Below are 13115 nucleotides of genomic sequence, written 5' to 3'. Positions count from 1 at the left end.
TCCATGGCCCCCTGGACCAGAGCACGCCAGGCCCTCCTGTCTTCCACTGCCTCCCGCAGTTTGGTCAAACTCATGCTGGTAGCTTCAAGAACACTGTCCAACCATCTTGTCCTCTGTCGTCCCCTTCTCCTTCTGCCCTCCATTTTTCCCAACATCAGGGTCTTTTCCAGGGAGTCTTCTCTTCTCATGAGGTGGCCAAAGTCTTGGAGCCTCAGCTTCAGGATCTGTCCTTCCAGGGAGCACTCAGGGCTGATTTCCTTCAGAATGGAGAGGTTTGATCTTCTTGCAGTCCATGGGACTCTCAAGAGTCTCCTCCAGCACCAGAATTCAAAAGCATCCATTCTTCGGCGATCAGCCTTCTTGATGGTCCAGCTCTCACTTCCATACATCACTACTGGGAAAACCAGAGCTTTAACTATACGGACCTTTGTTGGCAAGGTGATGTCTCTGCTTATTAAGATGCTGTCTAGGTTTGCCATCGCCTTTCTCCCTAGGAGCAGGCGTCTTTTAATTTTGTGGCTGCTGTCACCATCTGCAGTAATTATGGAGCCCAAGAAAGTAAAATCTCTCACTGCCTCCATTTCTTCCCCTTCTGTTTGCCAGGAGGTGATGGGCCCAGTGGCCATGATCTTCGTTTTTTTGATGTTGAGCTTCAGACCATATTTTGCGCTCTCCCCTTTCATCCTCATTAAAAGGTTCTTTAATTCCTCCTCACTTTCTGCCATCAAGGTTGTGTCATCTGCGTATCTGAGGTTGTTGATATTTCTTCCGGCGATCTTAATTCCGGCTTGGGATTCATCCAGCCCAGCCTTTCACATGATGAATTCTGCATATAAGTTAAATAAGCAGGGGGACAATATACTGCCTTGCTGTATTCCTTTCCCAATTTTGAACCAGTCAGTTGTTCCATATCCAGTTCTAACTGTAGCTTCTTGTCCCACATAGAGATTTCTCAGGAGACAGATGAGGTGATCAGGCACTCCAATTTCTTTAAGAACTTGCCATAGTTTGCTGTGGTCGACACAGTCAAAGGCTTTTGCATAGTCAATGAAGCAGAAGTAGATGTCTTTCTGGAACTCTCTAGCTTTCTCCATAATCCAGTGCATGTTTGCAATTTGGTCTCTGGTTCCTCTGCCCCTTCGAAATCCAGCTTGCACTTCTGGGAGTTTTCGGGAGTATATTAATAGTGAAATACAAATAAGAATTTTTTGGGGGGGCCCTAAGAGAGTGGAGCCCTAAGCTATAGCTTGTTTAGCTTATACGTAGGCTGGGGCTCCATCGCAGCCGCGTGGCATCTCCACACAACTAACCCGAAAGAGAGCAGAGCATGTTGGCTCCTTTGCAGAGGCTGCCAGTCATGTCAAAGGAAATCATTGAAGTTGATGATACAGGAAGTCTGCATCGTTTTAAATTCTCTGCCTCCTACCCGGGACCTCCTCGTCCCCACTAGGGATGCGACGCCTCAGGCAGGTCAGAAAGCGTCTCAGCAGGAATACAGCTGGCAAGGAGGCAGCCTGTGCGGTTTGGAAGCCTTTTCCTTGTGGTTCTACAAAGCATATCTGCAAAAATTGCCCTGCCAACTTAGACAGTGACGACAAACTGTGTCTGCAATCCAAGAAACAAAAGCAGTGGGCTCATTTTGTTACAGCGGTGGTTTAAGCAGCTCGCCCTTCTAGCGCCACTCGGGGTGACATCATTCTGTGTAATTCCTGTGACTGCCAAAGCAGTTTCAAATTCAGCTTTTCTTGGCAAAGAGCATGAGTCACCATGCCGCGGAAGTGTAAACATGGCCTTGGGTATTTAATTATCAAGAACATTTTGTATAGGCCACCTTTTGAAGCATAGCTTGGTCATTACACAGCGGAAAATACAATGCAAAAACAATAACATCAGTATTAACAATCACTGTAATACTGGTCTGCCTTAAAAGGGCTATCACAAGGTTTACCGAAATGTGCGTGCTTTCAAGCCTTGAAGTATATGTTAAGGATAGACAACAATAAAGAGTAGTGTGTCTTGAAAACTGAAGGACAGAATCATTTATTTTGCAAACACAAAATTAAACTTATTAACAATTTCTATTAAAATGTGATATTACCCAATTCATGTGACATGTGGTTATTAGTTCATGCTGCCAGGCAGACTGGTTAGTTTATTGTGGTTTAAGGAGTGCATTTTAAAGTATTATCTACTTCAGACTCTCACAGTGGTGCTTAAAATCTAAACAAATTTTGGAGTGGGGTCATTGAGGGACACTAAAGGCTTAGGTTGTGCAAACTGCACAATCAAGGTGGGTGTCTCTGCCACCAGTTGTGTAGGTCTGTAATGTGTGTTAGTTGTTGTGCTAGAAAGATACAAATGAGCGCGTCCCAAGACTGGTAGTTTGAAATTTGGTTGGCTTCTAACACAGTAGCTCCCACACCTCTTTCCATTTTGACCCGCTGCTGCTATTACTATTCTTCTTATTATTATTATTAAATGTATACACAGTCCTTTGGAATATAAGAATCTTGCAGCTGGATCAGGCCAAGGGCTTGTTGAGTACAGTATAGTAGCCAACCAGATTCCTGAGACACATATTTCACTGCTTTTTCCCAGATTTGCCGCCTGGACCTCCGTGCTTGGCTCTAAATAGACTGTGCAGTTAGTTACATGACCTAACATGGGAAGGGGAGGCAAGAGACATGGCATCCCTGCAGCAGTCCTTTCTAAAATGGTTTGTGAAAACCACAACAGTGTCTCCCCCCCCCCCCACCTGGTCTGGCCACCCCCACCACTAGCATCTCTAGAGCTCACTGTCGAAGGGATGAAAAAACAATGAAATGATGAGACCAGTCTTATGCACTTCTGGGTATCTCTTATCTTCACTCTGTCTTTTATTACAAATAAATAAATCACCAGTGGAACCATGTTTCTCTAGGGCACAGTAGAACTGGGCAAGGAACCCAAGATCAAACACCTGGTTCCTTCCTGTCTTACACAGGAGCGAAAAGAAAGAAGAGGCTTCATTTTACAACTGGGAAGGGTTTTTTTCTCCTTCCCCACAGATTCTGGGCAAGACTACCGAGGTCGCCTCCTGCCCATGTCAACTTCCTGTGCCACCACAGTAGCTGCAGCAGGAGTGATGCTACGTCTTCTCCGTCAAGAGCAGCTGCCAGGAGTGCAGTCTCTGCTGGGTCCCACATGAGAGAGGCCCTTGTCTCTTGGTGCCACAGGGCCAGTTGCCTTGCCACCCTCCGTCACTTTGCCAGTCCAGTCAGCAAAGGCCGCGAGACCCATGTCTGACCACTACAGAGAGACAAGCATGTTCAGGAGCATCAAAGCAGCCTGCCCAAGGCCATCTCCACATTGGGGGGGCGGGTTTGAAGGTCTTCCGCATCCTCCTTTAGATCACAGAGGTGGCATTCCTAGAGGAGTTCCAGGCGCACAAGGTGGTCCTCCTCTGGCAAGGATGGTGGCGCTTAGGCTGCCACCTGCTGGAGCAGCAAGTTCTTCTTGTAGCAGGCCAGGCTGCAGAGCGGCACCCCAGTGAGGGAGCAGGAGTACCGCTTGAGGTTGGGACACCCCCCGACTCCACAGGGGGTGGGCAGAGGCACGGCAGGCGGCAAGGAGGGCAGCAGAGGTGCAGAGACCCCCAGAGGGAAGGAGACCGTGATCCCGTCGGCAGCGTTGCGGTAGGAGACCATCGGGGCGGCGGCTGCTTTGGCCTTGCGCTCCCGCAGAGTCTTCACCTTGGCCTTGCTGGTCTTGGTGAGGCGTTCGATGGTTTGGTTCTTGTTCTCCTCCGCCTTCTTGGCCGCCTGGAGGCGCCGCTTGCGAGCGCGCTCCTCTCGCTTCACCAGCATCTCCTCCGTCAGCTCCTTGGCCTTGTAGCCCATCGGAAGCTCCAGCAGCGGCTGGCTCTGTTGCTTGTGCAGGAGGGCTTTCTGGAGGGCAGGGAAAGAGAGAACAAAAGAGAGTGTGCAGGACCAGTGAAGAGGCTGGCAGCCAGCAAGGCCCAGCGGCAACTATCGGGCATCACAGAGATACAACTCTGATGGTAGATTTTATTGCATCAATGGATGAGGCTGAATCCTGACAGGACAGAAGTACTGTTTTGGGGGGACAGGGGGCTGGTGTGGAGGACTCCCTGGTCCTGAATGGGGTCACTGTGCCCCTGAAGGACCAGGTGCGCAGCCTGGGAGTCATTCTGGACTCACAGCTGTCCATGGAGGCATGTATGTATTTTTCATCTTTGTTGGAAGCCGCCCAGAGTGGCTGGGGAAACCCAGCCAGATGGGTAGGGTTGAAATAATAAATAATAATAATTATTATTATTATGACAAAACATAGAGCATGCTGGATCAGGCCAGAAGGGACCCATCTTCTCCATCATCATCATCATTATGGCTGAAGGGTTTCTTGTGGGACACCAACAAGCAGGACCCGAGCACAAGAGCATCTCTCCCCTCCTGTGGTTTCTGGCAGCCAGTATTCAGAAGTCTTCCTGCCTCCCACCATGGAAGTAGAGCATCGCCGTCTTTAGAACGGAATGCTGGACTAGATGGGCTCTGGCCTGACCCTGCAGGCTTTTCTTAGGTGCTTACGGGACCGCCTCTCCCGATATGCCCCACGGAGGACCTTAAGGTCCATAAATAGCAACACCCTAGATGTCCCAGGCCCTAAGGAGGTCAGATTAGCCTTTTCAACACTGGCCCCAGCCTGGTGGAACGCTCTGTCTCATGAGACCAGGGCCCTGTGGGATCTGATTTCTTTCCACAGGGCCTGGAAGACAGAGTTGTTCTGCCTGGCCTTTGGCTTGAAATCCACTTGATCCGCTTCCCCTCTTTCCTTTTTCGTTTCTCCTTCTGCGATGGGACTCCTATCTGGAGACTTCCCTGGTTTTTTTCTGGCCCATGTAGGACCACTCTGGATAGTTGACCTTGGTGAAGACTTGACGTTTTCATCCCCAAAAAGTTTTTGATTTGAGTTTCTACTGAAATGAGGCTGCATTTTAATGTTGTACTTTATCTTGTTTTTAAGTTGTATTTTAATCAATTTTTACCTGGTGTTATCTGCCCTGAGCCCGGTCTTGGCTGGGGAGGGCGGGGTATAAATAACATTTATTTTATTATTATTATTATTAGACACTAGTGCTGGGATGGGGCTGCCTGTAAGGAGGGAGAGCAAGAACAAATTCCTGCTCCCTCCCCAAGCAGAAGCATCAGCCCCTGACAGACTGAAATTAGAAGCTGCATCTCCTAGGCAGGCAGGCAGGGAGCCACAGTGGAAGCAAACCTGATTTGGAGGCTGAAGACTCTCACTCCTAAAGGAAATACCGTAAGAACTGTTACTTTCAAGACAGATCAAGGTCATGGATACTGCTATTTGATCTGGCCCCGTTTTCCTTCTGTATCAAGTATTCCCCCAGTTTAAGCTGCCCCAGAGTCCTTCGGGGCCTCCCAGGCACCACGTAGCACATTCACTCTGGGAACAGAGCACCAAAGGCTTCCTCAGCTTCCCCAGCGCGGAGCCCCGTCCGTGCTCCCCAGCGAGGGCTGCCGTAACAGCTTCCTCCTCCTTACCTGCCTGGCTGTGAGCAGGGATTCGTCCACCTCCTTCTTGAGCTCCCCGTTGTCATCCAGCTCCCCGCGCTCCAGGGCATCCAGCCAGCGCTGCTCCTCAGTATCGAGTTCCGGAAGGGGAGACGGCTCCAGATTACTGTCCTCATCTGCGTTTGTGCGCAAGAAAAGTTTGCCTTAACTTTGAGTTGCAACATTGGAGAACTGGGGGCGGGGGGAGGGAGGCATCTTATATCACTGCTCCACCTGCACCTCCCCTATCTACAGCCAGGGATGGAAGGGACAGCAGTAGCAGCCTGGCCTTGGTGGGACTGACAGCCAGCTGCTTCAACAGCCAGGGGATTCAGCTGCAGAATGGCATTTGCTGCAACACCAGAGAACGTTGGGAGGGGGGATTTTTATGCACCTTTGCCCCGTTTCAGTGACTATTGTATCACTGCCTGTTTTCTTTTGTTATAAAAGTTTAAGCCACCCTGGGAAATTTGGTTGGTAAGCAGGGTATAAATACTCCTAAAGAATGAAGCTACTGTTAATGAGAGTAGAATATTTTCTGCAGTCTTATAGGCAATCACAAGATGACGTTTCAGTTCATTTTGGAAGCAAGTGACAAACACAATGGGGCCATAAAGCAACAGAAGGAAACTTGGGAGCTGCCCAGAGTGGCTGGGGAAACTCAGCCAGATGGGCGGGGTAATAATAATAATAATAATAATAATAATAATAATAATAATATATTACTACTACTACTACTACTATTATTATTACATTACCATGAGTGAGTGGACAATTGCCTTGCTGTTTTGCAAGTTTAAAGTGGTTTCATACTCTTAACTGTGTTTATGGCCGTGACCAATCCGTCGTGATCAGGCAGCTAATCTTCCTGTCCTCTTTTGGGGACCATATTGCAGCACAGCCTTGCCACCTTACTAAATAAGCGGCCCTACAGCTGAACTAGCTAATGTAGAGAAAGAAACCACACTTCTATACACCAGCAAATCTAGAAGAACTCCAGTAGCTCCCTCCAGCTGTGGCCTATGGGTTTCCACCAGAAAAGCATCACTCACTTACCCAGCCATGCGCGATATTGTTCAATGGGCACCCCTTCCATTGGCTCATCCTCATCATCCACAACCATCAGTGGGGAGGGAGAGCGCGGCCTCTCGGGAATGACGGTGAAGGTTGGCACACTGGGAAGACAAAGAGGAAGCCAATGAATTCATCCCAATAAACTGGGGGGTCCAGAGATTAGCCAAACCCAGCTCTGATGGGCGAATGGGTGGTAGGGACGGGGTTTCCAAGCAAAGCAGTTACGGATCAGAAAAACCTGGAGGGCACAACTGAGCTAAGTCCCTCCTCCCTCTGAGAGGTTTGAGCATTTTCTAGAAACAGGGCAAAATTCTCTCTTCTAGGCTGTGTGGTAAAGGTGGTTTCAACATTGCTTGGAGTCATACATCTTATCTGAATGGCTTAGATTTTACATATATGTTAGATATGACATGCACCATATGCCAGTGGTTTGCCTACAACTCCAAGAAATAAATCCAAAGGTTTCAGCAGAAATTAGAATTGAGAAGGGAACCAGGCAAGGGTGCCCACTTTCCCCTCTGCTATTTATTTCAGTCCTGGAGGTCTTGCTAAGTATGATTAGAAAGGGTGAACAAGTCAAAGGTATTACAGTAGGTTCGAAACAATATAAATTAAAAGCCTTTGCTGATGATCTAGTTCTGACATTACAAGATCCAGACTCCAGTGCAGTGAAAGCACTGGAGCTGATACAAGAGTCTGGTCAGGTAAAAAGGTAAAGGTAAAGGGAGCCCTGACCATTAGGTCCAGTCGTGGCCGGCTCTGGGATTGCGGCACTCCTCTCGCTTTATTGGCCGAGGGAGCCGGCGTACAGCTTCCGGGTCATGTGGCCAGTCATGTAGTCATGTGCCCAGTCATGTGGTCATGTGGCCACGCGAACCAGAGCAGCGCATGGAAACGCCGTTTACCTTCCCGCCAGAGCGGTACCTATTTATCTACTTGCACTTTGACGTGCTTTTGAACTGCTAGGTTGGCAGGAGCAGGGACTGAGCAACAGGAGCTCACCCCGTCACGGGGATTTGAACCGCCGAACTTCTGATCGGCAAACCCTAGGCTCTGTGGTTTAACCCACAGCACCACCCGCGCTGGTCAGGTAGCAGGATTCAAATTAAACAAGAGCAAAACCAAAGTAATTGAGAAAAATCTGGATAATGAAGAAAGAAAACTATTACAAGAAAAAATGGGCCTAGATTTTGTGAAAAAAAGTTAAATTCTGGAGATCCTGCTACATGCCTCTTAGTGCCCAGGATCTGTCCTCCAAGCTTGATCTTGAGCTTCAGCTGAGGCTTTGGCAGGGCGGCCAGAGGCTCCACTGCCGGCAGGCCCGCATCCTCGCGGTGATGCCTCTTCTTGTGCTTCTTCTTATGCTTCTTGTGCTTCTTCTTGTGGGATCCATGGTTGCTGGACTCATCCTCATCTCCTGCGAGGGGCGGGGGGACAGAGAAAGCAAGCAGAAGACCATAGGAGTCAGTCCAGCAGCTTCACGGTGCAACAACCTCCCTTTTTAACCAAGCCTTTGGCTTTTAATTCTCCGCTTTTAATTCTCCACAGCCTTCAGAGCGGGTGGGCTGTTGAAATGTGTTCCCCCCTCTTTCTTGGTTTTTATGTCTGCATGCATTATGATTTATGTGGAAATTGTTTTCAATTTGGCTGTGTACTTTTTGATGTGTTTTATTTATTGTTTATGATTTTTGTTACGTTGGTAATTATTTAAATCTTGTCATGTTGTAAGCTGCCTTGAGCACTGTTTTAACTATGGATAGGCTGCATATAAATAAAATGATGATGACGACAGGGTAAAGAACAGCTTCTATCCGTGGGCTGTTAGGCTGCTGAATGAAAAGATAACAACAGGACAACTGACTTTTGGGTTTGGTGGGTGTGCGTCAGTAAACGAGGGGAATTAAGACTAAGAGAACTGAGTGGGGGCTGCTGTGTAATCTCACTGTACAGTGGTACCTCGGGTTAAGTACTTAATTCGTTCTGGCGGTCCATTCTTAACCTGAAACTGTTCTTAACCTGAAGCACCACTTTAGCTAATGGGGCCTCCTGCTGCCGCTGCACCGCCGGAGCACAATTTCTGTTCTCATCCTGAAGCCAAGTTCTTAACCTGAAGCACTATTTCTGGGTTAGTGGAGTCTGTAACCTGAAGCGTCTGTAACCCGAGGTACCACTGTATACAAGTTGTACAAGTGACAATAAAGTATTTCAATTCAATTCATGACGATGATGCACGCTTGCTTGTTTGTCAAATCATTTTGCAAGTTGCTTTGAGTTCCCGTCGCGAAAAAGTGACTTATAAATTTAATAAAGGGCAACAACGGCCTAGAACAGGCAGAGGCCAACTCCGGCCCTCCACATGTTCGGGACTACAATTCCCATCATCCCTGACCACTGGTCCTGTGAGCTAGGGACGATGGGAACTGTAGTCCCGAGCATCTGGAGGGCCGGGGTTGGCCTCTGCCTGGCCTAGGAGCCGGGAGAGACCGGGGTTCAAATGACCGGGCTCTTGTGCGGCTGGAGCCCGGCCCGCCCCTTGGGTCTCCCGGGAGGAAAGGGGTCCAGGCCCAGGCCGACCCGGCCTCGCTCGGCTACTCACCCCGCGCGGCGCCTTCCATCCGGGCTCCGGCCTCCGCCCTCCGCCACGACTGACTCATCGAGCCGGCGGCTGCCCGGGGGGACGCAATAGCGGACGGACAAGGCCCCGCGCGCGCAGCTGACGCACTTCCGCCCCGCAGCTGGCGCGGCCGGAGTGACGTCACACCATAGACAGACTGTGACAGCAGAGTAATATAGACTCGCGCAGGGTCGCTAACTTCCGGGTTCGTTTGATGCTTAAAATCATATAGACTCCAAAACAGCAGAGTGGGAAAGGGACCCGAGGGGCATCTAGTCCAAGCCCGTGCCATTATTAATTTGCTATTAATTTATTAAATTTATATACCGCATACCCTATGCCCTTTTAAAAGATGACTCTTTTTTCATTAGTGGGACTGAAAGAAATCCTGTAACAATATTATTATTTTTTTAAAACTAGGCCAAAGAGCAGAGTTGACTATAAGGACATAAAGGTCAGAAGTTGAAGATTTAAAGTGCAATAGAAAGACTTCAACAAAAAACCTGTTGAAGGGATGGAGGGAAGTCACAAGCTGGGCAGAGAAAAGAGTATATTTGTTTGTTATTGTACTGATGGAAATACTGTCTTATAAGAAAGAAATTAATAAAAATTATTTTAAAAAATAAAATATGGCTCTTTTGGGGGGAGGGGGAGGGTGTTATTGTGTTGTTGTTTTTATTTTGATTATATATATTGTGGTTTTTATGTTGGTCTTTTCTGTGAACTGGCCTGAGACCTCCGGTTATAGGGCAGCATATAAATTCAATAAATAGTAATAATAATGAATCAAAGATCTCAGGGGGGTTCACAGAATAAAATACAAGATACAAGCCCAAGTAAATAATTCAGACAAAATAGCAAAACCATCTCATCCTCACTGGAATGCGTTTGTTGCTTTCGACACGGCTGCTTCTTCCTCCTTCTCTTCTTTCCGCCCTTCTTAACCGGCCTGCTTCCATGCAAGGGCGCAGCGCCCCAGAAGCTCCAGCCGGCAGCCAAGTGAGTCCCTGGCGCAGGATCTGCACTCGGCGCCTCGCAGCTGACCGTCACCAGGCTCCACACCCAGAGTTGGAGTGGCGGTGTAGCCTTATTAGACTTTACCGATTGGTGGGCTCTGCGGTGCTCCCGCATGGGAGGGAGGAAGTCAAATGACACCGAGGTTTGGTTCAGAGAAAGAGTTCTTTATTTCTCCTCTCCAGAGCAGCAGAAAGGCACTTGCGTGTGTCGGGATATCAAGCCCTTTATCAGGAGGAACTGGCAACAATCCTAGGCACCCGGCTTGATTCCCTGTTGACCTCCCTGGCTGCATTCCCCAGCAGGCGCAGGCAAGGTCTCGATCGGCGATTCTTCTCAAACGTGAGAAAAACACACCCCTCTTTCCTGCCCCCCCCCTGGCAGGGGAAAGAGATAGACAGAAACGTATTTACATGCCTTTATTTCTGTCTTTGCAGCGTTACAAAAAACATGACTGCTCTCTTCAAGCTCCAGCAGTCTAGTGACAAACACTTCCTGTACAGCTCATATTACACTCTGAGGTAATTCCGGTGCTTCGCACTGTGAAATGACTGTCCCTCTTTTTCCCACGGCAGTCCCAACATGTTTACTTTTCAAGCTAGCACTTTGCAGCTGCATTGCATCCATATCGTAACAGCGTGGTCAGTCCACAGCAAGTCCAAAGAAATGAGAGATTACATGCAGTATATATATCCTCCAGGCACCCTCTCCCCCCTTCCCCAGGAATCCAGCCACGTCAGCTTATACATGTAAGTTGACATCCATGACCATAAACAGATATTCCTGTTCCTGCACTCTTGACCATAAAAGGGTGTTCCTGTTCCTGTATTCCTTATCTTGGGGTAAGAAGGTCACCAACTCTAAGAGCACTCCTGGCACTGTTCCCGGGCTGACAAGGTCTGTGCGTCAGTGTGGTCAGGATGTAAGATAAGACCCAGATGTGCCATCCCTGCTCCACTCGGAACTGACAAGGTCATCCATTGCCGTCACGGACTGATGAAGGAGAGGGCTTTGAGCACTTGTTTATACAGCTGAGTTTCTGTTTATACATTGGCTCAAGAGCTCAGGTTAATGCATTTTAGAAATGCTCCCTTGGAGAAGGAAAAATGGGGATTTTGGGGCCCGTTTCAGACTGACTGCACAGTCAGGTTTTGGGGTTTGGGAAACCCATTCCTTCACTGGTGGCCACGTTGCTCTGTTCCCCTGCCAGAGGCCTCCATCTCCTCCCTTCAGCTGGTCTCTCCAGCCCCAACTGGCAGCAGCCACGGGGGAGAAGTGTATGGGATCCCCAGAGGCCATTTAGTCCAATACAGGAAGCCCAACTGAAGAAGCCCTGACAGGCAGCCCAGAAACCTCTGCTGAAAAAACCCCAATGAATGGGAGAGTTGGAAGGGACCCCGAGGATCATCTAGTCTGACCCCCTGCAATGCAGGAATCTCAGCTAGATCATACATGGCAGGCGGCCATCCAGCCTGTGCTGAGAAACCGCCAAGGAAGGAGAGCCTCCCATCTCCCGAGAAGTTCTGGTTTTTATTTCTATATTGAATTTCTATAGTGCCCTTTGTGCAAGAATTACAGGGCAGTTTGCAGAAGAAAAACATAGACAGATACAAAATAAACTGTAATAAACAAAATCTGCCCTCATTCCCTTATGGGGGATGCAAGAGCCCTTATAGAGTCCTTTGTAGGTTCTCCATCGGTCGGAGAAAAGAACAGAAGCCAACCAGGGAATATTGAGAAGCAAAGCAGCTAGGAAGCCTGATCTTTATTGATCTGTTGCAACAGGGTGCTCCCCTCACACGCAGGAAAGGAGGAGGACCCAGAACAAAGGTGTGCCTGCCTTTATATAGAAATTTAAATTCCCTGCCCTGGAGCTCCAGACCACCCCTCCATACATCACACCTACATCACAGAAAAGGCGGTCTACAACAGAAATGTGAATGTTGTTGTTTTTCCTGTCTGCCAGGTTATCTGATAATGCCTTATCTGATTGCCTTTCCTGGTAGTCTGGCCATTCCTTTGAGATGGTGATTTCCCAATTCCTGAGACAATGGGGAGGCTCCCTCACCCCCTCCCTCCTTGCAGAGAAAACATTTGGTCAGTTTGGGAGTCAAAATGGTTTCAGGGTGGTCTTCCTGTGCTGCTCCAGATGTGTGGTCCACATATCTATGTATGTGCTTGGTTGGTACATTTATGAACTTTTATTTTATTTTTATATATATATAAACCACACCCCCTCTACAGTATTTATAGGAACTCAAACACTGAGATCCTGCTCTGTTCCAGTAACAAGAAGCCGAAAGCACCAGCCTGAAGATGACGAGTGAGACCTCGTCGAAACGTCGCCTAGACACCCCAACTTTTACACGGGAAGACACCCGAGGACACCAAAACCTGCATTCCTGTACCCGTGAAAATCTACGAAAGCATATATATATATATATATATATATATATATATATATATATAACCTTACATTTTTTATTTCAAGGGAAAGTGGCTTTCAGGCTGACAGAGGTTTCCCACTCCTGCTTTCAGGGGGCGATGCAAGGAAAATGCAGACTGGCCGCTGCTTCAGAAGATCCTGTTAGCAATAAGAAACACCAGCACAGACTCTTTTCCGTTGCTGCTTTGCCATCGCCCACCTGCCTGAGACTCAGGGAGGGCTTGGTCCTTCTTCACAGCATCCTTGAGGGGTGTGGCGTTTGACAGAGTTTCATCAAAGCAAACCTAAATCATTCCCTGTCCCCCATGAGGCAGGGAGTCCCACAGGCAGAAAATCCCCCTGTGCAGGCATCAGCTTCAAAAGAGGACAAATTCATGGAGGGCTGTCAGTGGCT

At 48.5% G+C, this 13115-nt stretch overlaps 1 protein-coding gene across 1 annotated transcript; it reads right to left on the bottom strand.

Moving 5' to 3' along the window:
- Window positions 1-2016: 2016 nt before the first annotated feature.
- On the bottom strand, window positions 2017-9325 carry INO80B (INO80 complex subunit B). The gene is made up of 5 exons (XM_081877166.1): window positions 9244-9325; window positions 7878-8064; window positions 6630-6748; window positions 5565-5710; window positions 2017-3926 (listed from the first exon to the last, which is right to left on the bottom strand). The coding sequence occupies exons 1-5, from the start codon at window positions 9299-9301 to the stop codon at window positions 3462-3464; spliced, it is 975 nt and encodes a 324-aa protein (XP_081733292.1). The 5' UTR covers window positions 9302-9325; the 3' UTR covers window positions 2017-3461.
- Between the last annotated feature and the right edge of the window lie 3790 nt (window positions 9326-13115).

The sequence above is a fragment of the Podarcis erhardii genome (genome assembly GCF_964252035.2).
Source record: "Podarcis erhardii genome assembly, chromosome: 9".
NCBI lineage: Eukaryota > Metazoa > Chordata > Lepidosauria > Squamata > Lacertidae > Podarcis > Podarcis erhardii.
This window is presented reverse-complemented; position numbering and strand designations above follow the sequence as displayed.